Genomic DNA, 24,343 nt, shown 5'->3' with positions numbered 1-24,343 from the left:
GACGCCAACACGCTCATCTTTGACCTTTTGGCCCCCTCGGCTTCCCTCGGCTTCCATGGGACTCTGACGAATCTCCACCGTTTATTCTAGCAACATCCCTTTTGCTTAACTGTAACCCTGAGCTGGTATACTTCCCGATACCCATTGACAGGCCACGGGGTCGCTTCCGCACAGATTTGGGTTGGACTTGAGATTTGAAAAATTTTTTTAACACAGGGTGGTAATTTCCGCTTTCTTTGGCCTAACAATCCATGAGAGGCGAAATGATATTAGAAAAGATTGCATACCCTTTCCAATTCCTCTGCCTCCCGCTTTTTTTGGGTTATCTTGATGTTTTTTTGAATACGCAATGGTTGCTTCAAAGCGTCAAGCTCTTTAAGTTTCCTTGCCCCCTGCCCTAGCTTGGCTATGGAAGCCAATTCGAGCACTCGAGCTTCGAGGGCTCTACCTCGTTTGCCCGGAGTCATGTCCAATGAATTTTCAATAGACTTGGGAAGGAGTTCCGTGTGGACAAGTCGATATAATTCTTTGTCATTGTTCAGAAGAAGGCTACAGTAACAGAGCTGCCTTGAGCCTTGAGCGTATTAAAGAAGATAACAAATCATACCCCTCAGCCTCAGCTGCCATCGCACCAGAGTTTTGGGCCACAGATTCGGCAGTGATATGGGACACTTTGGATGACTCGGATATAATGTCAACATCAGCTACCGCTGTGACGCCACAACACATACCATGAAAGACTTGTCATTCACTCGCTCAGGCGCCTTGGGTGTGGAGTTGGCAAAGAAAACAACTTCAACTCCGTGTTCATCCTTGATTATTGAGGCGGAAGCCTTCTCAAGAATATGCGCTTCCGCGTCGACGTCGGGGGCATCTCACGAGTTTTCACATCGGTTTGAGCATAACAGGTAGTGGGGCATTGGGTACTCACCGGTAACATCATCCTGTTTTGATTTTGGTTGATCATGCGCAACCTCAGACTTGCGTTTTCTATTGACCATGAGCTCCGGCATGCCGAATTGGCTCATGAAATCCTTTCCATGAGCCTCTAAAGCCTGAAGTATTGCCTCCTCGTCTTCGGCCATGTGTGCATGACAATTTTGTGGTGGTTCTGATTGAATTGATTCATTACGTGAGCATTAGATTGACCCCTTGCCTCTAATTATCCCTTTCTCGCTGCTCTAATAGCGGCCGGTGACCCTCCTGTCGTTTCCTCATACTGCCCATCATATGTTTAATAACCTTTATATCATCGAGCACCTCTCAGAAGACCAAAAGGGGCCTACCCATCGAAGTCGGGTCAATAGCACCCCTTGCCTTTTGTCTCGACTTCCAAACCTTGCATTTTTGCGAAGAGAAGGGGAATTAAGCGCGGCAGAAGCTATCATCAGGCAAATACGGTCACACCCTTCCTTCAGTGAAACAGAGCATCATGAGCCGGATGTCGATCAGGAAGGCGGAACAAGGAGAAGATCGACTTCCGTTACTTCCACAAATACGGTAAGATCAGCATTGGCCCCAGCTAAGCCGCTTCAATGGAAAGAGCCCCAAGTATTTGAGGTATTTCGGGCTGTTGAGCGCAAGGATATTATGTTCCTGTAGGCCTACGTTCTTGACTTGCACAACCCCGGAATTACAGCTAGTCATCTCAGGATGGAGGTACGAGACCATGCATTCCATGTAGGTTCAATCCCTCCGCCTGCGTCGACTTGCCTCCAATCTCTCTCCAGTTACTTCTGCAAAAATCCGGGGACGTGACTCGTAAATATTGCCCCTCTGCATTCTGCGCCGATCCTAAAATTAACAGGGTTTATGCGTTCTAACGCTAAGCGCTTCTTCACGCGATGAGGATAGGTCAAACCCACAGAGATGTGGCTATCCTCCTCGTTGGTGCCCTAAGTCGCTGGGTAAATCATCTCGAAGATGAAGAAATGCAGAAGCCAAAAACTAAGACTCTGCTCAAAGCTCTTCGTAAGCCATTACATTCGTACGGGTCTGACCTGTCTCTTATGGCCTCCCTTGGAAAGGCACAAATTTAAAGCTAGCCATAGACTATGGTTTACAGCGCTCCCAAAGCGACTTGGTCGCAAGCTACCTCCAAACTCTTATCATGTCAGAAGGAGATAAATGGGTAAGGAACTCGGTAGAAAGCGTGTCTCTTTGCCTTCAAGGTGGTATTGAGGGAAAGCCAGTTGCAGCGGCTAACAACGCTGTGCGAAGTTTTGCTACAAAAGAGATGACTAAAGCGGAAGGAATCGCGGCATTGGAGGACTAGTGCGTAGGGCAGCGGTTCGCCCTGGTACGAGCGAGACTTGCGGTATTAATAGTTTCTTTCAGTGTTGCAAATGCCACGTTTGACCTTCTTGCGATGGCAGGTGGGCAACGAAAGCCAATCACTCGTGTTGAACATTAACGTAGTTCTTGACAGCGTGGTCACTGGTTCTCCGTATATGCCCAAACTGCAAGCCAATCCCCGTGAGCAGAATCCAAAAAGCATATCATTGCACGTTATCGATGTTGCTCATCAATGAATGATTCGGTTCAGACGTACTATTTTGCAAGAGACGATCGGGTTTACAAAGCGTTTGCTGAACGAGTGCACGAGCATCGAGAAATAATCTTTAAAGCGGCGAGTAAGCGACTTCGTTCGCAACTGAAAGTCCTCGGCAAAGTTGGCGAGATGTCGAAGACTGTGACTTTCCGCCGGAAAGTGGAAATCCTCGCTGGCGATCTAGATTAAGGAATGAGTGTTTAGCATTCAGCAGCACGAATCCACGTTGTGCTGGAACTGAATATACTCGCCCATTCCTTTAGCGACGTGAACTGCCATACAACATTATAACCATGATTACAATAGTACTTAAGATCATATACTTATGGTGTAGCAACAAGGGTGGAGAAAGAGAGCCGGTTGTCGGCCAGGCACGAGATTAATTGTACACGATCTCGCGTTATGCTATTGAAGATAACGTGAGGGACTTGTCGACCACGGGCAACAGTGTACTTCGAGGATCGAGGAGGCATAAGGGTCAGCAGCAAGGTTTTTATGGAATGTCAGCTTACGGAGAAATGATCTTCCACATTTCTTAAATCCCATAAACGAACAGTGCCTTTTGCATCGCCTCGAGCAAATAAACCGCTCTGCAGATCTCCTAAAAAACGAAGCATGAGAACCCAATGAAGCTGATGATAGGAGTACATATGTTCACCTCGGCCCTCGAATGACAAATGAGATCTCCTGTCGTAACCAAATCTGCAGGAACTTCTTGGCGTTCTGAGATCGCGAATCTCAAACTCGAGATCAGGATCGTCTGTCTGTGTCGAACCATTAGCTGGGAGTAAATATACAGATGCCAAAAGAATACTAACTTCGAGCAGAATGACATTGGAGGAATGAACGTGAAGATGACGAGGTGCAGCGTCCAAAGAGAGAACTGTGCTGCTGGTTGCGGAGTGCATATCAAACTTAGAAACGGTTCCATCGTTACCGCAGAGATATAAAGATGAGGTTTCAGAACAAAATGATAGGTCATTCAAAGGGGCTGAGGTGTATATATTCAGTCTTTCGACAGTTGGTTCGCTACTTGGAGATTCCGCACTCCAATGGAAACATGTCCCATCATTAGCTGAAGTAACGAACCTAACGCTGGACGGAGACGATGGTAAAGCACACACACGATCGACTATTGCGTGTCGATGCGGGTTTGCTTGGATGTGGTCCAAAGTGGGAGCCTAAGAACAAATCGAGTTAACTGTTCGCCGTTGGTGCAGCGAAGAACGGGATCGCACCCGATCGTTCCCTTGCATCTGGAGCCGGGCTATCGGATAGGCTGCGGAGCTGTAAGCAAAGTAGACACTCGAAGAACGACCGTCTTCCCATTGATCAACACTGCAAAGCTTGTTTCCAGCAGAAGCGCGAATTTCCCAGTCAGGTATTAGAGATCTAATGTGTACGAGTTTGAAACTTAGGCCACATGTGATCCGGAACAAATACCTCGGGGGCCCTCTAGTGGTAAATTCCATGTCACCATCTTTGGACACTGACATGACATGAAACGGCAGAGAAAGCAGGCGGTATCCCTCACGATGTTCTGCAAGGCCAATAAGGTCACTTCTGCTTAAAAGAAGTCCTTGAACATTGGGGAATGATTCTGTGGTCGAAAGATCGGAGTTGTTCTGTGAATCATAGGTGGGAAGGATTGAAGGGGTGGGCAACAACTCGTCATAAGAATCATCAGTGAGCATGTCTGTGAGCGAGTCATCGCCGGTAGGAAGTCGATTCGGTTCAGATGATTCGGCCCTGGGCGACTCGTGCTCAAATTCAACCGAAGCCTCGCGCTTGACCTGGACTGCTTTGTTCTCGGGTTCCTTTGTTCCTTTTTCATTGTCAGCTATAATAAAAGAAGGGATCGATGAACCGGTTGGCTTGGTAAACGACCAAACGTGGGTCAGCATACCGCTTTCGATGTCTGACATTCGCGCCCCGGGGGGTTGAGGTGGGTGACTACGATGTGGTGATCCAAAGTCGGTTGGATCAGCTTGGATGCCTGATGTTGCCCTTCGCCTACGCACACTTTGATCATTTAAAGGAGAGATAATTTGCTATGACTTACCAGTGAATGGCCATACCATCGCTCCTACAAACTCGAATTAGCCTCGACAACCACTCGAAGAGCAGGGAACGAACCGATATATCACCCTGTGTATGATTTTCCCCCGCATAGATGGACCATTTGAGAATTCCTTTCGCCATAATCGACGTGAGGCTTTGATTTCACGGTCGGATCTTCCGGGAATCCAACGGCAGGCGTCGTTCATGGGCTCAAAAAGGACACCATCCTGGCGGTCGTCGAAAGGTGGCAGCGGAGTATCAACTTCATCATTCGACTCCGTTTTCACGATAACCTCACGGTCCTCGGGCGGCACAACATCGTCGCTCCTTTGCTTCAATGGATGATTGGGGAGAATATTGCTATTGTTATATTCCCTTTTCCCAGTAGGCCCGCGATCCTCGGGTTGGACCACGCTGTCCGGGTCTCTTCTTCGCTTCAATGAAGGAAGACAAACATCGCCACTTTCAAGTTTGACTGGTGGTGAAGACCATGTTTTGCGCTGTAGCCGTTCATTGTTCACAACAATCTTTGGTCTGAAAAGGATTTTGGGGAAAGAGCTTGACTGAGCTCGGGAGACATCGGAACCTGAGTTGCCCACGTTGTACGGATGTGAGGAAGCAGGCGCCTTCTCTGAAGAGATCACAGATCGTGGGGAGGCAACACAAACAGAAGACTGCGGGGGTGTGAAGCGGTGATGGTCCATCGGAGACGAAGTTCGAGCGTCGCCAATCCGACTTGCTTCAGAGGGAGTCTTTAATATGTCAGCTTTGCGCATTTTAGCTCTGGGGACCATCCCGTCGACCTGAATCCTGGGCCATGCAGGGTCTTTTGAGGTTAAGCCACTGGACAACCCGATCCCGAGTGTTGAGGATCGTGAGGTGCCTTGTGGAAAATCGGTAATGGACTTCGCGTCACCGGGTTCCGGGGACGTGATGATGGAGAGGTCAAAATCATTCACATCCACACGTCCGTTTTCCGGGTCAATTTCAGGAGTTGGCGGTCGTGGCCGAGTTGGAATAACTGGGACCGGGAGGCGGAATCCTAGAGCAAAAGTTATCAGTACAATGCTGAAGGGTGTTTGAAGGGGATGGTTACTCCGTGTCCCATATTGTCTAGCAGGTCCTCCCCTTCCCCTCCATGGCCGAAATCCCGGACCCGCACCACGGCGATAGGGCACTTCTGGTGCTCCTAGAGCGAGGCGTAAATGCTGGTTTTCTAGATCGCGATGAACCCGGAACCGTACCTCTAACTCTGTTTGATGCATTTGCCGACGAGTCAATCCAGCGGCACTGGTCCAACGGGATTCCTCGGTGAGGGCCAGCCCCGTTCCCCCGATGGGGGCGAGAGTGCGACATTTGGGGCCCTAAAGTTCACATTCGTCTTAATGTCCGAGACCACAGTAGGCAGGTCACCAGCCTCTATTAAGACCGCAGGAGCTGATCCAAATTTAGACGAGTGGATCGAATATTGAGTTGAAGCTTGCAGTCGTATCACGTGGGTCTGGAACAGCGACGTCCGTTAACGTTCGGCCATTCGAGTGCAGTGATGTCGACTTTACTCCGAGCGACGGCCCGTACCACGATGCTGAGGCAATCCCCTGCAGCCATCAAGGGTGTGCGGGGTGTGCATATTGAGAACACTGTTTATAATGTGGGTGGCTCACGTCGCTGCTGTGAAATCACACGTTTGTTCTCATCCATGCGCAGAATATGCCTTTCCAATACAGGAATAAAAAGGCGTTCGCTTTTAAGACTGTCGCATTCCTCGGTTTTGGCTTTAGCATTCCTATCCTTGCCGCTGGGTACCAGTTGTGAGTCCAAGACACGTGCGAACTTCGGCCTGTGTCTAACCACGGTCTTCTTGCAGACGCAAAGCTGCTGCTGCTGCTTCTGAGGCATGAATAAGTAATGGGTCACTGGCCAAAGGGTCTTAATAAAGAGTTTTCCTTGCACATTGATTTCATGCTGTGTCGCTTGTCAAGTCCCGGAGCATCCTGTGTGGCACGCGTTGGCGGACGTTGTAACTTCGCAGACTACTTGCATAGACCCGAGTGACTGATTCCTATCCCGAGCGTCTTCCACCATCTGCTAGTGCGTACCTGGTGCCGTCGCCACCAATCTTACACAACTCTAAGTCCATGCAATGTGGAGATGTTGACTGCACTGTTGTGCCGCTGAAACTGTTGTGTTCTTGGCTTGACCAGAAGCATAGCCATGTGCACGTCGCCGCAGTGCACCAGGGACTGAGACAAACCCCTACATATGTATTTTAATTTGATACTGCTGTGTTCATGGGTGAACCTGAATGGCTTGGCCTTTTACCGCCCCGCAAGCTGTGAAACTGAACAAAGGAGCAAAGTGTGGGACTTTACTTAACACAGCCCTGTTATGTTTTGTGTATATCGGAGGGATTGCTGAACATTCTGAAGTTCGCCACTAATCGGGCTCGACGCTCTCAAAATTGCATCCAACGTGTCGAGAGCGCTCCGGACGCTGGTGACGCCCATCGAATATGTCCACTCCTCTTCCTGATCAGATCGGGACGCTGATCGTAGTGGTTCTTAAGGGGGTGCGCGCGTTTCCACGTGAACAATGGGCATCTGCTAACGCAAAAATAACCAGAAAAACCTGCCAAATAAGCGCCACATCGGGAAGTGAGTGGAGATGCGTTAGCGGCGTGGAGTGAACTCAAGAGTGTTTTGCTTTATTCGCAGACAAGACCCTTACTGCACACTAGACATTGGCAAGCAGCGCCTTCGCACTAAGATAGTCAAGAGAGGAGGTCAGCATCCAGAGTGGGATGACGAAATACGGTTCGCCATTTTGGATGATGATGAAGATGCACCCTCCGGCGCTACAGGGGACCAGCCTCCACCCGTTCCCTCGAAATCCCCAAAAGCAAACTGGAACAGGGATAGAACAATGCGCCTATCTTGTTACGCAGATGATCCACGAGAGCCGGAGCTTATAGGGGAAGTGAATATTAAGCTGAAGGACGTGCTTACAAAGGGAGAGACTGATGGTGTGTCGCGTCCTCTTTATGCTGCGAAATCACAAGTTCAAATAGTGAAAATAGAATGGTACCCTCTCACCTACAAAGGGAAGTACAGTGGAGAAATATACCTTGAGATGACATTTTGGTCAAACGTGAGTTTCTCCCCGCACCATTCGGGCGACAAGGGTGACCTAGCGATTTGACCACAGGCTAGGCCGCCAGCCAAATCCCGACCTTCCAGAGAAGGGATCTTTGAAGCGGCGGCACCAGAATCGCAACGCATTGCGTCAAGCTCCACCTTGAGACCATCTACTGCCACAAATTCAAGCCGTTCACGCCAGTCTTCATTCTCCACTCCATACAAACACGCCAACGACATTATGCCGAATGACAATCTATCAGCCTCTCCACCCGAAATTCTTAGGCCATCGAGCTCACTTGCCAAACTGGATTTATATGTGGCACCATGGGAAGATCCAAACAGAATCACCACACCCCGTCCGCAATACAATGATTTTGGTGCGGTTCAGCCAGCTCGGCGCAGGGACAGTTTTCCTCCACACTCTGACCACCTGAAGGGGGTGCATCCGACGCATTCGTCGATGCACGGTCTCTCACGTCTTTCTGAAGCGAGTTTGACTCAAAGCATGTCTTCGCTTTCGATTCAGAGTCCCACAAGCTCAAATCCCCGTCATTCGCGTCATTCCACGGGTGCTAGTGGCTATCCGAATGCATCCCAGACGTATCACGATCCATATTATGATCAGTCCCAACCCAACATCTTTCACCAACCAGATCATCCGGTTCGTCATTCAACCCTTTCCAAAGTTCTCAGAACGGGAGTTCCGGATTTGTTCCCATCCGAAGGACTCCTTCCCCCTTCGTTCCAGGGGTCCAAGATGCATATTCAATACCGTATCCTTCACCAAGTCCTACGCCAAGTTTTAGGCCTTCGCATCGTCGTGCCTCGTTCAATGACCTCACTGCTCCTGATCTTCGGTTGCAAGCAAACTATCAGCAGGCCTATTCAACTCCTCCCCATCCAAGTAGCAGGGACTCCCTTTCACCTTCACCATCTCCTTCCCAACATCATTTCAACCGTTATCAGCAGTCACCGAATGGTGAACAATTTGGGTCGCCCCTATCCCCTTACCCTGGTTATGGTCCTCAGGAACACGATCCCGAGGCTGTCACCCTGGTTCAGCAACACTTCATTCCATCCCTGAATCAGACTTATGGTGCAACAGCCCAGCATGATAATAGATACGACGCGCCACATTTGGTTGCCAGCCCGCCTCCAAGCATTTCGCCCCAGTCCTTGCGAGTGAACTCTCCTCTGGGAGCAGTTGCTCCTGGCGGGCGTCCTCTACCGAATCCGCAACAAAACCAGGCACCTCATTCGCAATCGCAGCCAACGGTAAGCTATCAGCACGCTGCCAGTAGTGGGTTCAATATCCCCCCACCTCCGTCTTTGTCTTCTCTCATCCCACCACCACCACCCCCTCCCACCCTTTATCAGCAGCTGCAGCAGCCCCTCCGAGATGGTAGTACATCTCCCCATCGGAACTCATACGTCACCCAGGAAGATGGACGTATTGGACCGCAGAACGGTAGGCAATATGCCCCTCGGCCATCAGGTCTTCCACCATTTCCAGCTGGACTCCCTAATCGGCCTCAGTCTGCTTTTGAGGCTTTTGGAGGCACTTTACCTTACTCGAATATCCCACCGCCACCGCCACTCCCCTCCACAACTCCGTCACCCCCGATACAGCCGACCCAGGGCCAACCTTATGGGGGATATGAGCCCGGCGTGCAGCCAGGCTACGCACGGCAGTCATATGCACCCCCGCCTCCGCCACCTCAGTTCATGAACTCGCAATACCAACAGTGGTGATTAAATTTGGCAGGAGATACTGTATATTTCCATTTTCTTTCAGGACTCAACGCATCGGAAGTAGCATGGGCAATTCACAATTACATAATACACTGACGCCTTCAATTCCTTAACCATTGGACAATTCGAGCAATCTGGTTATAGCCCGCACATGTATATCAAAGCACATGAGTTTGAACAATTTCTAATCGTCCAAGGTCGCCCTTTCAACAACTGTTGCCCGATTTTTTCGTGCCGACTGCCATCCAAATTTGGCATTTTAGGGCGCGAGATTACAGCTAAACGAAAAAAACCTGTGTTCCTTGTGACCTTCTAAAAATGGTGCAAAACTAGCTTCAGACTGCTGTACTCCCGACTCTTATCTGTGGTGCAAATTACTGGCACTTGACCATCCATCGGCCATTCTCTTCTCTCTTCTCGTTCTGCAATTGCTCTGGGCCATTCCGGCTATTGTCAGCCACGGGTCAACACTTTCATCCACGAAGGAAGTTTCTCCCACAGCTGTACTGAGGTGACTTGTCTTCATCTATGCTGGGCATGATGTGCACGGTCCCGTTGTTACTCAACTCAACCTCAAAATTCTGTGATCAGCAATTCATTAATGAAGCTCTGTCCGAATGCACATGACTCTTCTCTTCTAAGGTGATGAAATCGCTGCCTTCATCCACTTCTCCACTTCATCACATGGTACATCCATCTCTTCCCCGTCTCGGTGGACGACATAATAGTTACCCTTGATCGCACTTGCAACCCGGTCCATGATGTGTACTTTGTGATCGTGATTGGCAGAATCACGGAACGTGAAAGTGTCATTTACCGTGAACTTTGGGGAGTCGAGGGTTCGGCATTGGATGCCCGTGTCAGCACGGTGTCGCTTCAATCTGTCACATAGATATATGCAGTGTCTGCAGTCAGCGTCTGAATGCAGGCATCTGTCTGAGAACTCACGCAGCCTCACTCGCGATATACCCAACCTTGCCAGACAGATTCTGAGGTAAGAGGACATCAAGAATCCATTGGGTCGCAAGATTGGTAGCAAACGTAATCAAGAACTTGCTGCATAGAGTGAACATTGGCGAAACTAGAAAAGCTAAGAGTGAGGGGAAATGTACTCAGTAATAGACTCCGGTGAAGAGTAGCAATATGCCATCAATGTAGCGATAGAAGTTGTTTATCCTCTCTTCCGTATATGGACGAGGAGGGAAAGTGGTAGTTTGTCATCCAGATTTTGGTGGCGATGGCATACTGGTGGTGTAAAACCTGAGGTGACGACCCATGTTCTGTACGAATATTGTAGAATCACTTGAAGGTCAGATAGTAGTAGTTTTCCAACCGCTTGGTTGTGCACTCCTTGAAGTCAGAGATATCTGCATCGTGAGGCATGTTCAACTTGGGGTGAATGCAAGGGTCCGGGTTGTGAGGGATGTTGTTGTTGTACTCTATTTTGTTACCCCCGCGACCCATCCCAGCGTTTCCACCAATTTCTATTTTTGGCAGTTCCATCGGACATGATGATGAGCGCTCATTTCTTCCCCGAATTGTCAATCACATGAGTTGTGCGTTATGTAACTGTAAATGAGAGTTGTGCATGTGTGCTCACATCCTTTAGGCAGGACATTAGATAGACCGTTCCTTCGCGTCCGCTGCATGCCTCGGGATATCTGGATGACCTCTTTTTGCGATCTTGTAAGTTGTTCCTAAGGCTAGTTTCTTCACTAGTCCTAGGTAAGTTACCCGCTGCACGCGTTGGCCTCTGGGCCTTCTTTCTTTTTCGCGTCCGCTGCACGCACCGGCCCCCGTACCCCAGGCCTCGTGTCTACTCTGTCAATCTTACCTTGCGTCCGCCGTACGCCTCGGCTCGCGTGCCTATATCTGTTTTCACGTTCTAATGGCGATCTCTTATTATCGGCTTAATTTCTTTCGTTGCCTTTGGCATGGTACTAGCTGTAAGTAGTATTTGGTCTTGTTGAAGGTGGTTGTAACCTTTGGCCCGTGTATTTACGTGTCGGCGCTAGGCTTTTTTTTTCTTATGTCCTTTAAGCCCGTTTGCCCGTTCTTCGGCTCTCTCTCCACCTCCCCCTCAGTCTTTCAATGTACTTCTACCGGGTCGCTCTCAATTTAAGAGGCTTCGGCGGTTGTCGGGGACGTCGCCGCGATACTTTCTAGTGCCCGACCGGCAGCATACTCCACTCAATGTGTGGCGCCAATATATTTATACAGTTCACTTCAGGCACATGGTTCCTCCGAACCAGAACTTCACTATCACTGCACGATGGTCCTCGACGAGAAAGCAGTCTTAGAGCTCGATCCATGGTTGGAACCATTCCTTCCTGGCATCAGGGCTCGGCATGAACTCTTCGAGAAGTGGAAGGAACAGATCCAACGAACCGAAGGAGGCTACGATCCCTTTTCGAAAGGTTACAACAAGTTGGGTTTCAACGTCGCCAACGATGGCACGGTGATTTACAGGGAATGGGCACCGAATGCAAAGGAAGCATATCTGATTGGAGACTTCAGTAAGAATAGCATCTTTCCTTCTCGATCTCGTTGTTTCTGACGGGATGGGCCTTGCGTTAACAAGATGGGTGGAACCGATCATCACATTCTTTGGCGAGGGATGAGTTTGGTGTATGGTCAATCGCCATACCCCCCCTCCCGACCGGTGATTGCGCCATCCCCCACGACTCTAAAGTCAAAGTTAGCGAATAGCACATACATTTATGTCACTCCTATTCCAATATTCATGCCCTTATCCTTCTCATCACAGATCGCTTTGGTTTTGCCCTCTGGAGAGCAAGTAGACCGTCTCCCTGCCTGGATAACACGCGTTACCCAGGATCTTACTGTTTCTCCGACGTACGACGCTCGTTTCTGGAACCCGCCTCCTACTCAAAAATACATCCGCAAACACTCTTCCCCACCCAAGCCCGATAGTATCCGCATCTATGAAGCACATGTTGGTATCTCGACTCCCGAGGGCAAAGTTGGTACCTATAAGGAGTTCACGCAAAACATACTTCCTCGAATAAAGAAACTGGGTTACAACACCATTCAGCTCATGGCGATAATGGAACACGCGTACTACGCCTGTAAGGCCCTTCGAAATCCTTTTCTTAGCAATATTCTGTGCTGAAAGACTTCGTACATCAGCATTCGGTTATCAAGTCACGTCTTTCTTTGCCGCGAGTTCGAGATATGGGGTCCCTGAAGACTTGCTAGAGCTTATCGATACTGCACACGGTTTAGGACTAACTGTACTCCTAGACGTGGTGCATTCTCATGCATCCAAAAACGTCCTCGATGGCCTTAATCAGTTTGATGGTACCGATCATCAATACTTCCATGAAGGCGGTAAAGGTCGTCACGATCTCTGGGATAGGTACGCCACCTCCCTTTCATCGCAGCACGATTCTAAGGGCGTTCTGCTCTCTTCTCAGTCGTTTGTTCAACTATGGCCACCACGAAGTGCTTAGATTTTTGCTTTCAAATCTTCGATTCTACATCGAAACCTTCGGATTCGATGGCTTCCGCTTTGATGGGGTTACTAGTATGCTCTACATTCACCATGGAATCGGAACGGGGTTCTCGGGAGGATATCATGAGTACTTTGCGGACCAAGTCGACTTGGAAGGAGTCGTATACCTTATGGTGGTAAGCCACAAGAATTCTAACGCCACCTCCACCCATTGAAAATGGCTTCCAAGGCTAACGATCTGGTCCATGAGTTATTTCCCAACTCGATCACGATCGCCGAAGACGTGTCTGGGATGCCGCTTCTTTGTATTCCGGCGACCAATGGAGGACTTGGTTTTGATTACCGGCTTTCAATGGCCGTCCCGGACATGTGGATAAAACTTCTCAAGGAGAAAAGCGATGATGATTGGAAAATGGGCGATATCGTGCACACGCTAACGAACCGTCGCTGGAGGGAGAAGAGTGTCGCTTATGCTGAAAGTCATGACCAAGCGTTGGTTGGAGACAAGACACTTGCGTTCTGGCTCATGGACAAGGAGATGTGTGAGTTGTTAGTGTGATCCGAACGTGGACATGACATGCTGATGGAAATTTTGCAATTAAGATACGAATATGTCGGATCTATCCCCATTCACTCCCACCATCGAGCGGGGCATATCGCTCCACAAGATCATCAGGTAACCTCATTATATGACGTTAGTTCCCCACGAAGGCTGAACCGACGTGATCCAGATTACTGGTACACTCGTTAGGTGGTGAAGGATATTTAAATTTCGAGGGGAACGAATTCGGTCATCCAGAGGTGAATTCCTCCCCCTCCCCAAGATGAATTGCTGATCGACATTTCCTTCCAGTGGCTCGACTTCCCAAGGGTGGGAAATAATAATTCTTTCCACTATGCTCGAAGGCAATTTAATCTCCCCGACGATCAACTCCTGCGATACAAGTATCTGAACGATTTCGATGCTGAGATGAACAACTTGGATGAGAAATATGGCTGGCTCAAGGCGCCACAGGTTCGTGAGCGGTGACTTGCTCGATCGCATCAGGACCGCTATCTCACAGGACTCATTCACCTTATCCCAGGCGTATGTCTCTCTCAAGCATGAGGTAATGGAATTTGTAGTTGGAATTTAGGTCGCCAAAGCTGCTAAGTTCACCATTACCATTAGGTTGACAAAGTCATAGTGTTCGAACGTGCGGGTCTACTCTTCATATTCAACTTCCATCCCACACAGTCGTTCGCCGATTACCGTGTGGGTGTCGAGGAGCCTGGCGAATATCACGTTGTTCTCTCTTCTGACGAAAAACGATTCGGAGGCTTCGACCGGATCGACCTGAATGGAAAGTATCTCACAACCCCACTGGGATGGAACAACAGAAAGAATTTCCTCCAGGTGAGTGTGGGGACTTGTTTTCATTTTCCCGTTGCCGCCCTGGACCCTGATGAGTTACGGCCGAACAAGGTTTATATCCCTCTTCGAACGTGTCTAGTGCTTGGCAAGTGATTGGTCAAGCTTTCGCCGGGCTTCCCCCCCAACCATGTATGATTGAGGCCCCCAATACCCGCTGTCGCTGAATTCGTCGCCTAATCAAGCCCTATAGATCGCACGAGGTAATCCATTTTCTCATCAACTCCCCCCTTTTCTGATATTGACCATTGAAACCGAATTTTTTTTTACTGCCTCGTGTACGTATTGCCTTACAAGGAATGCCACTAGAGTTCGTGATTGACATGAAGCACGCATGAACCCCCTTTCTGCACGCTTTCAGACTCAATTTGTCTTAAATAATGAAGCTACTATTCTTCCAATGGCGAGGAGAAGATCATGGTCGAGAGAGGTCACAAGAGCTTGTCAGCTGCACTTTTAGTTGAGTACGTTAGAACGGTAACATTGTCCCAGGTATTGGGGTGCGAATCCGCCGACAAACCCATATGACGGACACCTCGGCAATGCGAAACACATCAACCTCGTTTGCAAACCCGGGACCTGGCGGATTCCTATACACGAACCCAAGGATCCGATTACATGCAAAGCGCAATGTCAAATTCATTAACGAGACCCACGTTGTGGGAGCCATTGGGAGCCTTTCAGGACTCGTATATAAAGTAATACATTCCTCTCTATCCTATAGAGTAAAGACCCGCTGAGGTCAGCAGACTAAGTGCCTCCTCTGCATCTTCGCACGGAATCTATTCCCCCCCAAATTACCATGGTTAATCCGTGCGAAAGAATCAAAAGCAGGGAAGTACGTACCAAGATGGTGGTAGTCTTAAACGAGGAAAAGAAAACGTGGTTGATGCTACGCATGTGCAGTAACGTGGACAAATGGCTTATCACGCCGACCTTATCTGGAGATGGTAAGATTTATAGTTAATGAGTTGGAAAGGGAAAGGTTCGATGATTTGTTGAAGTCATACCAAGTTCAAACTCGCGTAGATCAATTTGGATGCATCGATACGTCTCATTCCTTGTCGCCGCTTTTTCCATCCCTCTCGCCCTGCTTCTTCCGTCAGAGATATCCGAAGGATCATGGTATTCCGTAAAATTATCGGTGTAGCGTGGGAAGTCATCGAACCAGTGAGCAGCAGAAGCACCCTGCAGCTTCTCAAACCGATCGTTCTCGTTTGGAAACAACATCGCAAGAGTATGAACGTCCGAGACTAAAGTTTGGACTTGTCGAGCGCTGATGTAACAGCAGAAAGGAAGTGTTTGAACGCTAGCCTCCAATCTTCCAAGCCGCTTGACGCTAATATGAGACCCTGACCGACTTCGGGTTTGCGATCCGGGCGACAACGATGCGGCTGGTGGGCTCAGCGGAGGAGAATAGAGGGAAGGGCCCGGGGATGCTGAGATCTTATGGGAGCTTTCCCTCACATTAGACATGACATCAAGATTTAATCCTCGAAGTTTGCTCTCTAGCGAAGCTTGATCTGGTGAGTTTCTCGGTTGGTCCAGAAATGGATGGATAGCTTCAGGAAACAGAAACAAGCGCAGCAACTTGGTCAGCGTGCCTGGGCAACGTTTGACACCGACAATGCCGAACACTGCAGGTGGACCTGATATCGATATAGCACTATTCACGGATGGGCTAGGGGAGGGCAACGTGATACGTTTGATGGTTGGAGATAGGGGTGGATTTCCAAAAGAGGAGCGTGGTCTTGTTGATAGACTCAGCTTCGGTCGACGCAAACCTGTCGCATCAGCTCGAGCATCCGCCAAGTCCTCCGCTATCTTGCGCCCCTCTGGGATAACGGCAATGTTCCCATAAGAACCTCTCGAAGGGGACCAGAAGGTATGGTCCAACTCCTCAATAGATTGCTTGTGGATCATTGCCTCGCCGAAGAATCGCCTCCCTTCGACAATCACAGGTTTGTCGTCGCGGGGTGGTAGTCCATAATCATTTTGGTGCGTGAAAGTGTAACCAGCCGCTTTCATGTTCTGAAGGGTTTGATCCAAGTGCTTGGCTTGAACCTAGATGGAATAACATGAACTTCAACAACGAAAATGTGTTCCAAAGTTACCCTTACCAAGATAAAATCACTTTCATGCGATGTCTTCGTATGATATGAGTCGAATCAACAAGCGCATATTATGCCTGTAATAAAGTGCTTACAAGCCAAAGAATTGGGATTCCCGCCGTTGCCAAAGGTTCTGATAATCTTCTAATGCGGCTGGAAGACGCTAATATTCCATGTGAGCGAGATAAACGCCGAATTGCCATGCATGTACCTAGACCCTCTTGTATTTGGCCTACGTGAGGATGGTGAATAAAGGTTTCGACCTCAAAGATCCTCCACAGTTCCTCCGATACTTCGAGGGCTTCATCGAAGCCATGGGTCGCCCCAGGACGAAGGGGTGTGGTATGCTGCCGGGCAACGTCGACCAAATCTACCAGGAAATCTTCGTCACCAATAATCGTCGTTTCATGCACAGTGGTTGTGATGCTGAAGAAATATGCAGGAGGAGGATGCGCGAAGAATTTTGCAATATGTCCAGAGAATTCTTCGATGCGTGATCGAGGAATATGTACCATTGCTAGGTGAGGCTTATGAGCCATACAAGAATGAGACACAGGAGGTGAAAGAACTCGACATACAGCTTGCTTGGCTAAACAATTCGACTCTGACTTCAAGGGTACCACCAAGAAAGAAGTCGGGGCCAGGAGGTGCCATGACAAACGATCCAAGGCCACGTGGGAAATCGCCAGCCGACCAAGAACCAGTGAGAGGAAGGGAAGATGTCTTGCGAAGGTTTAACAAGAAAGAGGCAAGACATTATATACATGACGGAACGTTCTAGCTATTTAAATGTCGAGAGTGACTTGTCGGTCCGAAAGAGCAACATTCCAGTCCGTGTGTTGTGTGAGAACGGTGAAAGATATTACCCTACTCAAGGAACAAGCACGGATGCGATACCGCCAGAAGAAGTAATCCCATTGATGGGTTAAAGGTCACGGTAGGCAATTGCAGGACATTCAAACCACGCAGCTTCAGCTACACGCAGTGTATTTGAACGGCCTGCCAAATCAACATGACGCGGCCACCCGGCTCGGTTATGGAGGGTTGGGAGGGGCCTCAAGTAGCCCCCTAGAATCTCTGCTTATTCAGGAAGCGGGATGAAAGAAGGGCAGAATGTCAATCGATCGTTCAGATCACGGAAATAGCTATGTTACTTGAAGCTTCAAGCATGAGTCTATTCTATGAGCAAGTAATCTCTCAGAAATTGATGAGTGGATAGGACTATCCTAGTGCACTTAGTTTAGCGAGGTGACCGGGGAGAAAGGAAAATGATCAAGTTTGTTGTCAGCTGTTTGCAATTTGTTGGAATGGCTACTACCCGATCTCCGAGAAGCAAAGCTGCGATCAATCTAAGACATCCAGACCTCAAGAATCTGCTTTAACTCCTCCTTCACGTGTATTTGATCTTCATCCCCATTTTCAAGATCCCACTCCAAGAACGCTCGGCACACCTCTTCAGCATGTTCTAAGTCTATTTTCTCCGTTTCCGTCATTTCTTCATCCAGCAAGGCATCAATGTGATGATGTGAAACAATATCACTGGAAAATGGAAAGCCAGTTATGCGAACGACTTATGCGAATGACTTATGCGAACGACGTCTTCTAAATTCTATGCTTACCTAACGTATTCCGCACGGGCTACTGTGCGTCTGGGAATGCCGTACAATAAAGCACACTTTGTCGCATGGGAGGACGTCATTGACAACCCTTCCGCCACTCTGATCATGCACGCAGTGCGGCGGATAATCGATCGATCGATGCATAAACGTTTGAGGTCCTAGCACACGGCAAGGTATACAGACACAGACCGATACAAGTAATGAATGTTCACATTGTTTCCGTCATCATCGAATGCCTGGCCATGAGCGGTCGAGCCGAGTACCTGACTGATCTCAGATCCTCCGCTGGTCAGCATGGCCTCCATGTGTACAAATCGGATCGGAAGAGACATATCTATGAGTCCTGTTGTGAATACTTCGTGGAAATGAGTAGCAGCGAGAACTTTGGGCGTTCCATCGGAACGGATGTTTTGATCATTAAAAGACTGAAGGAGGTGCTGAATAACGCCGCAGAAAAGACCAGCACCATCTGATAGCCAAAAGAAGTGAGGACCCGTAAGATGAACAGATTGGTGATCAGTCGCAGAACCCGAACGCTGCTTGGAACACATTTAACCTGTAGAGAGTGTCCCCTTCCCGAACTCATCGAGAAGTACCAAACTGCGGGCTGTGGCGTTGCGAAGGGCCAGGGACACCTGATTGAGGTCGATCATAAAAGCCCTGGATCGAAAGCGATAACGTAATAATGGATCATTGCCCTAGATCTGTGCCCTTACGATTGAATCTTCTAGACATTTGAGTGCTCGTGCAAATAGGGTTTTAGGTGTAATTACCTTTGATACCGATTCCGTGGTTTGAAGACGCGTGAAAACTCGAGTGCCCTCGTGGTAAGTTGTCGTCAGGTAAACAAAAGATCTTGTATACTTTTATCTATGACCCCCAAACGTGCAGACTCTGCCGGGACAAAACTACACAGAGGTCTGAGGTGAGTTTGCTAGATGTTGCTTGCAGCTTCCCTACCAGCCGATCTAGAGAGGGAGTGAGATGTGCCCTCAGGGGAATTTATGACGTACCTGAGCCATGAATGGAATAAGAGCGTTCTGCGGGTCTTCAGAGTGCAAACTCGACACATGCAAGGAGATACAAAATATTAGTACCTGCTTTAAGTACACACTCTGGGGTTGTCTTAGCAACGTTAATGAATGAGATCCGGTGGGGAGTACCTTCCCACAAGCATTAGCTCCTGTACATATCATCACACTGCGGTGTTCAGGATGTTGAAGCGCGGACGAAGCCTCTTCGACCACCTCGGCTTCGGGGTTTTCGGCGGAGATCTCACGACCTCCAACGAGGTATAAATCATTAGGCACAAAGAGATCTGAAAGTTGTTCAACGAGTGGATGCCTGAAAATGCATGTCACTTTCCAAGTATGCGTCATCACAAGAAACGACACGTACCGTCCTTTCCTTATGTCAATAACGTTCTCGTGCACTATTTCAGGACGGCAATAGTCGTATAGGCGAGATGCAGTAGCGAAAGACAATAAGCTGTCGGGTGGAGAGCTCTCGTCCGTCAACATGTGAAGAGGACTCGTTATTCTCACCAATCTAATTCAGCACAAAGTTCGCACGTCAGAAGCAAATTCTTGAGGTACGGTAAAACGTTGTTTTGTAGTTGATGAATAATCTCGATTTCGCTGCAAGAAATCATCCAGTGCAAGCACTGTTGCGCTTGGAATCCTCCCACCGATCTGGGATAAGTTCAGTACGTTGGTGTAACGAAGCTAGATAGAGTACCTGAGATGCAAGTATGAAGATCTCCGATGTATTCGTCCAAATCTATGACTTGATCGGAAACTGCATGCGTGCAGGGGGTACAGTCAACGAACCGAGCATTTCCTTGCTCTTGAAGTAGGCCGAATCCCTGATGACTCTATCAGCCCGCTTTATCACTCCATCACCAAGAATCTTACTCGGACGAGAACTGTCCTTAACGTAAGGCTGCGTATGTGGCTCCGAACTCAGCACACACCTGATGCTTCCATCCTTCGACCACCTCGAAGTCCGACTGGTGCTTCCATTGGTCCCTTAAAGGTACAGAGATGAGGTATCCTAAAGCATACTCTAAACCAGGGTTTTCAGACATATGAACTTACGCACCAAGTTGAGGGAAATACAAAACGTTCAACGACGAAGCCCATCCATAAGGAACGGTTTCCCTGACTTGGAGCGCGACTTTAGAAAGCAGGCTGTCCAGGCCATGATATATTCTCTTGAATTCATCGAGTTCGGGGTCGATGTGCTGGCGCACACAAATTCGACGCTCATTTTCGGAGGCCTCCCAGTCGATGGTCTCGTTAATCAATGCCCCCATTTCTCGCAAGTTGACCACATCAACCGAAGCCGTCAGCTGGCGTGAAGGCTCAGTAGAAGTAGAAGAAGCTGACGGAAAACTAGCCTTTTGCAGAATGGCTACGTGCTTGGAATTGGAAAGGTCGCTAACGACCTCTGCCATAATACTGAAATGAAAAACGGCCTGTGTAGTTCTTGAGCCTCTGGAAGTTCATAAGGTGTTTGTCACCTACCTTAACGATCGCCTGCCAATCACTTGCATTCCCCTTCCCTGCCTTTATAATCCCGATGCAGCGAGGGGCATTCTTGAGACCCTTGAGGTGGGTATGTATCGTGTCCGAGATATTCAAGTTCTCCCCTCGAATGAAACATTCAACAGCATCGTGTCGCTTTGTGATGGTGGAGATCGAAAGTAGAGGTCGAAGGCACCATTGCTTCAGAAGCGATTTCCCCAAACTCGTTTTGGTGAAGTTCAATATCCCTACGAGAAGATGTGAATGTTGTTCAGTTCGCAAAGACGTTTGTGCATTACCAAAAAGCGAAAGACCCTCCTTAGAACGGTCAGAGTGTACTGAGGCGTGGTCTTCGTCCTCGAAAATTTGGAGGGAGCTGTGGATCCAGTTAGCTGGACTCTAGGTTGCACACGCAATTTCATACGATAACGCATCAGAATTGATTTGCATTACTTCGCTCCTGACTGGGAGCTCAGACCCGAAACAAAACGCGGATAAAGAACTCACATGGCAAGCGGCTCAATAGAACGAATGTCAAGACTACTTATTCCTTCGTTATGCAGATCTCCAGCAATTTTGGCCCGACACAAGTGATCAAGGAGCGCTCCCGCAGATGAGAACTACAGCATATAGGGCTTGGGAAGACGTTTCGAATCGAATATGCCGCACTCACGCATAACGGAGCTATATCGTAAGAGTAGTTCGCCGAGCGAACACGGGCCAGTCGCTGCTGAACGGTCGGATCAATTTGAACCGCTCTCTTCTTCATGAAGTCATAAGCGTTCCTCGAAGTAGACGAATCAGAAGTTTCGGAATTATCGTAGGAGGCGTGCGAAAAGAGATTCAAACAAAGCATCTTGTCTCGTCCTTTCTCGGGTACGAATTCTCTATGAGGTCGTACTTGGAATGTACCTCCGTGTTCTTCCACTGAACGCACAAAAAGTGGTGTAACTACGCGGCTGAACTGGAGACGAGGGATATACTTACTGTAGTCCCTGCAAGCCGACAGAAAGCGCTCATCCGCCCGAGAAGGGGCGATAACAATATCGGGTTTGGCCTGTTCGAGGACTTTTATGACTCAGTGAATGAAAATACGCCATTCTACACGCCGAAGAGAGGCGTACACATGCGGGCCACGTCAAAATGGAAGCTATCCATAGTGTCTTCAAGAAGGTAAAGAATCGAAGTTTCTGGGTTGAAGTACGCCCCTCCAAGTCTCCCCCTACACAACCCTTATCAAAAACCCAGAGGAAATCCTATAGAAGCTTACCCGGTGCAGGTCATCGAGGCGCACACTAGGGCGGGTCCCTCAGAAGTGGACGAGGGAGATTCACTGGAAGGATCCGCTTGTTTTTCGGTTGTTGTCTCTTCGCTTAAGACAGTAGATTTCGATTTTTTCCGTGGTCCTTCGGGCCCTGCACTAGGGGTACGGGAGTCCAAGCGAGACGCATTTGAAGATTGTTTCCTCTTCGCCGGTTTGGGCATCGATAATATTGGAGCGAATGAGCGCCGATGAAGACACGCGTAAACAACGCGTCGCGTCGTTGTGAATTTGCCTCCGACCATTTTTCTTCCCCCACAAGTGAGTTCCTTACACCCTGTCGTTCAGTCAAGAGCATAGCGGTTAGCTTACCATTTGGATTGCGAAGTGCTGAATCAGAGCAAGCTGCAGGCTGCGAACTCCCCGTCTGTCTCGCTGGAGAAGGGTCTGGGACGTTTACGGCCCCCGACCCGTCGACAAACTACCCCTTCGCCCTCACCTCTCCCTCGCAAACATCGCCGCCAAACGCTATCAAATAACTCTAAACGGTCCTTACGCATATTGCTTGCATCCCTCGCTGGGATACTTGCCATCATACTGGGACTCTATCTCGTCCTGTACGTCCGGAGGTGGGAACTGCATCATCAATTCCTGCCGACAAGTATCTCTGAGTCCTCGATGTCTGCAGTATCTTCTAGCGCAGCCAACTTCAATGAAGGATCTCGGAGCTCCTTATTCCCACCGTCGCAACATTATGGAATTAAACGTAATGAAAAGTACCTTGCCTACTTGCCCCACAGTGGCTTTCACAATCAAAGAGTGTCCCTGGAGAATGCTCTTGTACTCGCACACCTGACGAATAGGGCCCTTATTATCCCTCCAATAAGGCTAGGGTTGCCGATCCGTCATCTCGAGTTTGACAAGTTGTATCGCAATGTCGCCTTGTCTTCCAAAGTTGGCCTGGAGCATTGTCACGCTTCCACTATGCTATCCTCGATTGTCCCTCCCGAGTGCACCCAATATCATGAATATACTCTTATACCATGGAGTATGCTCGTGGATTTACAGCACCTTTCAGATCTGTGCCCCATAATCGAGCGTTGGGACACATCCTCTGCGTGGCTGCGCCGCTACCTGAACGTGAGCACGGTGGAAACGGCGCATATAAAAGATCTCCACCCGTACCATTTTCAGCTCTTTGATAACGCACATGATTCTCACCCTTTGAAACCAAAATACTATCAAAGGATCAATATTCCTGACATGGCCTCTGAGCTCGAGAGCTACCGCTTGATTCACTTTGGTACCCTGTTTGGTACAACACGACTTCGTCTCACCTCGCCAGATGGCATACGGTTCCGACGGCAAGTTCGGGAGCGAATGGTGTTCCAGAATCCTGCCTTGCTACGAATTGCTCGTTCTATTAGCTCTCTTGTTGGGGGAGATGAAACAGGTGCTGGATACGTTGGGATCCATCTTCGATTAGGAGACAGCTTCGCTATTGATGGATACAGGAATTCAAGGTCTATGTGGTGGACACTCCTTCACAAAGGTTTCCATCTTGATATGTCGGAGATCGCGCGTATAGAGTCCGATACTTTGGGACCCAACGGTGCCCACGACCTCACCCCTCCGAATTTACATATCGATGAGACTGCTCACCGATATCCTCATCCTCCTCTCTCGGATGTTAGATACCTTAACCAGTCAAACCATCGTAATTGCCTGGGCACTTTACATTCTCGCTTGGAACACTCTGCGTTGAACACCCCAATTTTCATTGCAACAGACGTCAAAAAACCTCGAGTGCATCTCGCTCTTGAACTTTTCCGTAAAACGCTACCCTGTGTATTCTTCCTCTCGGACTTCGACAACGTGCTCTCACCGCTCAAGACCTCCGATATATTTTTCAATGATGACGAAGGGCTGAGGGTGGACACATTCTTATTACCTTTCGTTGATGCAATGGTGGCTTCAATGGGCAGAGAAGTCTTAGGGACTCCTCACAGCACTTTCTCCCGATTCACTGTAGACGTCCTACATCGTGCCTATCATGGCTGGCCAATTGTTGAGAGAGGTTAAATGGTACTCATTCTCGCGAGTACACGAAAGAAGGTTACCAACTCCCATGATTTTGATACATAGGGAGGCTCTGTAAAATCTTCCTGAGCTCCTCTCAACTCGCAGGGAGTCCCTTCGCATCGGATTCATCATTTGGTTGGCTTGTACAAGCACATCTAACTTGGAGGGGAGATTGAACCACGACAGTGGTAACCATGACACGAAACTGAATATGTTTAACAGACCAAAGAACAGTGGAATTCTCATTTATACGAGAGTGGTTTGGGTGTGACATATTCACTTTGGTGCTTCGGGCTTAGAGATGAGCAATACGCGATTGAGGGGTTCAAGTCATCCGGTGGAAGGATCCTCAGCTGTG

At 48.8% G+C, this 24,343-nt stretch overlaps 10 protein-coding genes across 10 annotated transcripts; 5 read left to right on the top strand and 5 right to left on the bottom strand.

The window, feature by feature from the left end:
* Positions 1 to 5: 5 nt before the first annotated feature.
* Positions 6 to 1,502, bottom strand: EI90DRAFT_702057 (uncharacterized protein). Its single transcript, XM_039067971.1, has 6 exons — positions 1,287 to 1,502; positions 932 to 1,219; positions 732 to 850; positions 608 to 681; positions 288 to 549; positions 6 to 241 (listed from the first exon to the last, which is right to left on the bottom strand). Exons 2-6 carry the CDS (start codon positions 1,083 to 1,085, stop codon positions 14 to 16), a joined length of 837 nt encoding a protein of 278 aa, XP_038917070.1. The 5' UTR covers positions 1,086 to 1,219; positions 1,287 to 1,502; the 3' UTR covers positions 6 to 13.
* Positions 1,231 to 2,740, top strand: EI90DRAFT_2918273 (uncharacterized protein; the record flags this gene model as incomplete). The annotated part of the gene is made up of 8 exons (XM_039054646.1): positions 1,231 to 1,598; positions 1,653 to 1,680; positions 1,731 to 1,761; positions 1,831 to 1,971; positions 2,028 to 2,274; positions 2,338 to 2,375; positions 2,429 to 2,475; positions 2,546 to 2,740. The coding sequence occupies 8 exons, from the start codon at positions 1,231 to 1,233 to the stop codon at positions 2,738 to 2,740; spliced, it is 1,095 nt and encodes a 364-aa protein (XP_038917069.1).
* A 67-nt stretch (positions 2,741 to 2,807) lies between these two features.
* Positions 2,808 to 4,827, bottom strand: EI90DRAFT_703169 (uncharacterized protein). Its single transcript, XM_039067973.1, has 8 exons — positions 4,688 to 4,827; positions 4,458 to 4,637; positions 3,995 to 4,391; positions 3,790 to 3,943; positions 3,370 to 3,732; positions 3,210 to 3,315; positions 3,064 to 3,152; positions 2,808 to 3,003 (listed from the first exon to the last, which is right to left on the bottom strand). The coding sequence occupies exons 2-8, from the start codon at positions 4,474 to 4,476 to the stop codon at positions 2,875 to 2,877; spliced, it is 1,257 nt and encodes a 418-aa protein (XP_038917068.1). The 5' UTR covers positions 4,477 to 4,637; positions 4,688 to 4,827; the 3' UTR covers positions 2,808 to 2,874.
* EI90DRAFT_703168 (uncharacterized protein) lies at positions 4,828 to 6,091 on the bottom strand. Its single transcript, XM_039067972.1, has 4 exons — positions 5,857 to 6,091; positions 5,709 to 5,801; positions 5,199 to 5,654; positions 4,828 to 5,146 (listed from the first exon to the last, which is right to left on the bottom strand). Exons 1-4 carry the CDS (start codon positions 5,966 to 5,968, stop codon positions 5,130 to 5,132), a joined length of 678 nt encoding a protein of 225 aa, XP_038917067.1. The 5' UTR covers positions 5,969 to 6,091; the 3' UTR covers positions 4,828 to 5,129.
* A 48-nt stretch (positions 6,092 to 6,139) lies between these two features.
* On the top strand, positions 6,140 to 6,908 carry EI90DRAFT_2995067 (uncharacterized protein). The gene is made up of 3 exons (XM_039056182.1): positions 6,140 to 6,263; positions 6,320 to 6,423; positions 6,480 to 6,908. Exons 1-3 carry the CDS (start codon positions 6,159 to 6,161, stop codon positions 6,511 to 6,513), a joined length of 243 nt encoding a protein of 80 aa, XP_038917066.1. The 5' UTR covers positions 6,140 to 6,158; the 3' UTR covers positions 6,514 to 6,908.
* Positions 6,909 to 7,124: 216 nt separating this feature from the next.
* Positions 7,125 to 9,501, top strand: EI90DRAFT_3288948 (uncharacterized protein; the record flags this gene model as incomplete). Its single annotated transcript, XM_039067136.1, has 6 exons — positions 7,125 to 7,181; positions 7,235 to 7,266; positions 7,327 to 7,634; positions 7,689 to 7,759; positions 7,817 to 8,410; positions 8,443 to 9,501. 6 exons carry the CDS (start codon positions 7,125 to 7,127, stop codon positions 9,499 to 9,501), a joined length of 2,121 nt encoding a protein of 706 aa, XP_038917065.1.
* Positions 9,502 to 11,773: 2,272 nt separating this feature from the next.
* EI90DRAFT_2918210 (glycoside hydrolase superfamily) lies at positions 11,774 to 14,483 on the top strand (the record flags this gene model as incomplete). Its single annotated transcript, XM_039054643.1, has 12 exons — positions 11,774 to 12,017; positions 12,083 to 12,198; positions 12,269 to 12,590; positions 12,652 to 12,880; positions 12,939 to 13,152; positions 13,206 to 13,518; positions 13,580 to 13,652; positions 13,708 to 13,777; positions 13,830 to 13,991; positions 14,062 to 14,085; positions 14,148 to 14,372; positions 14,442 to 14,483. The coding sequence occupies 12 exons, from the start codon at positions 11,774 to 11,776 to the stop codon at positions 14,481 to 14,483; spliced, it is 2,034 nt and encodes a 677-aa protein (XP_038917064.1).
* Positions 14,484 to 14,715: 232 nt separating this feature from the next.
* On the bottom strand, positions 14,716 to 17,471 carry EI90DRAFT_700802 (uncharacterized protein). The gene is made up of 7 exons (XM_039067970.1): positions 17,077 to 17,471; positions 16,594 to 16,868; positions 16,508 to 16,534; positions 15,398 to 16,451; positions 15,234 to 15,328; positions 15,044 to 15,169; positions 14,716 to 14,977 (listed from the first exon to the last, which is right to left on the bottom strand). The coding sequence occupies exons 1-6, from the start codon at positions 17,150 to 17,152 to the stop codon at positions 15,101 to 15,103; spliced, it is 1,596 nt and encodes a 531-aa protein (XP_038917063.1). The 5' UTR covers positions 17,153 to 17,471; the 3' UTR covers positions 14,716 to 14,977; positions 15,044 to 15,100.
* Positions 17,472 to 17,847: 376 nt separating this feature from the next.
* EI90DRAFT_2918244 (uncharacterized protein) lies at positions 17,848 to 22,127 on the bottom strand (the record flags this gene model as incomplete). Its single annotated transcript, XM_039054645.1, has 21 exons — positions 17,848 to 18,037; positions 18,118 to 18,216; positions 18,307 to 18,586; positions 18,674 to 18,777; positions 18,834 to 18,841; positions 18,891 to 18,928; positions 18,982 to 19,025; positions 19,186 to 19,232; positions 19,281 to 19,461; positions 19,516 to 19,605; positions 19,662 to 19,808; positions 20,079 to 20,169; positions 20,218 to 20,593; positions 20,643 to 20,890; positions 20,942 to 21,018; positions 21,067 to 21,102; positions 21,150 to 21,262; positions 21,316 to 21,569; positions 21,630 to 21,710; positions 21,767 to 21,864; positions 21,913 to 22,127. 21 exons carry the CDS (start codon positions 22,125 to 22,127, stop codon positions 17,848 to 17,850), a joined length of 2,817 nt encoding a protein of 938 aa, XP_038917062.1.
* Positions 22,128 to 22,619: 492 nt separating this feature from the next.
* Positions 22,620 to 24,202, top strand: EI90DRAFT_3054329 (uncharacterized protein). Its single transcript, XM_039060082.1, has one exon. It carries the CDS (start codon positions 22,888 to 22,890, stop codon positions 23,983 to 23,985), a length of 1,098 nt encoding a protein of 365 aa, XP_038917061.1. The 5' UTR covers positions 22,620 to 22,887; the 3' UTR covers positions 23,986 to 24,202.
* The last annotated feature ends 141 nt before the right edge of the window (positions 24,203 to 24,343 follow it).

This window comes from Cantharellus anzutake, assembly GCF_015039405.1.
Source record: "Cantharellus anzutake strain C23 chromosome Unknown EI90scaffold_19, whole genome shotgun sequence".
In the NCBI taxonomy this organism is placed as follows: Eukaryota; Fungi; Basidiomycota; class Agaricomycetes; order Cantharellales; family Hydnaceae; genus Cantharellus; species Cantharellus anzutake.
The sequence above is the reverse complement of the archived record's forward strand: the minus strand, read 5'-3'. Positions and strand labels throughout refer to the sequence as shown.

Bases quoted from the DNA above. Each gene is read 5' to 3' on its own strand.
- EI90DRAFT_702057 (XM_039067971.1), bottom strand. From the start codon at position 1,085: ATGGCCGAAGACGAGGAGGCAATACTTCAGGCTTTAGAGGCTCATGGA. The intron at 682-731 runs GTATGTGTTGTG...ATTATATCCGAG, and splicing joins TGAATGACAAGTCTTTCATG to TCATCCAAAGTGTCCCATAT. The intron at 242-287 runs GTATGCAATCTT...ATGGATTGTTAG, and splicing joins AGGCAGAGGAATTGGAAAGG to GCCAAAGAAAGCGGAAATTA.
- EI90DRAFT_703169 (XM_039067973.1), bottom strand. The intron at 3,944-3,994 runs GTATTTGTTCCG...CGTACACATTAG, and splicing joins ACCACTAGAGGGCCCCCGAG to ATCTCTAATACCTGACTGGG. The intron at 3,153-3,209 runs GTGAACATATGT...TTCGTTTTTTAG, and splicing joins TTTGTCATTCGAGGGCCGAG to GAGATCTGCAGAGCGGTTTA.
- EI90DRAFT_703168 (XM_039067972.1), bottom strand. From the start codon at position 5,968: ATGTCGCACTCTCGCCCCCATCGGGGGAACGGGGCTGGCCCTCACCGA. The intron at 5,802-5,856 runs GTACGGTTCCGG...GCCTCGCTCTAG, and splicing joins TGCATCAAACAGAGTTAGAG to GAGCACCAGAAGTGCCCTAT. The intron at 5,655-5,708 runs GTAACCATCCCC...CTTTTGCTCTAG, and splicing joins TAGACAATATGGGACACGGA to GATTCCGCCTCCCGGTCCCA.
- EI90DRAFT_2995067 (XM_039056182.1), top strand. From the start codon at position 6,159: ATGTCGACTTTACTCCGAGCGACGGCCCGTACCACGATGCTGAGGCAA. The intron at 6,264-6,319 runs GTGGGTGGCTCA...ATCCATGCGCAG, and splicing joins TTGAGAACACTGTTTATAAT to AATATGCCTTTCCAATACAG. The intron at 6,424-6,479 runs GTGAGTCCAAGA...GTCTTCTTGCAG, and splicing joins CTTGCCGCTGGGTACCAGTT to ACGCAAAGCTGCTGCTGCTG.
- EI90DRAFT_700802 (XM_039067970.1), bottom strand. From the start codon at position 17,152: ATGGCACCTCCTGGCCCCGACTTCTTTCTTGGTGGTACCCTTGAAGTC. The intron at 16,869-17,076 runs GTATGTCGAGTT...ATTTCCTGGTAG, and splicing joins ATTGTTTAGCCAAGCAAGCT to ATTTGGTCGACGTTGCCCGG. The intron at 16,535-16,593 runs GTAAGCACTTTA...TATCATACGAAG, and splicing joins GAATCCCAATTCTTTGGCTT to ACATCGCATGAAAGTGATTT.
- EI90DRAFT_3054329 (XM_039060082.1), top strand. From the start codon at position 22,888: ATGCTATCCTCGATTGTCCCTCCCGAGTGCACCCAATATCATGAATAT.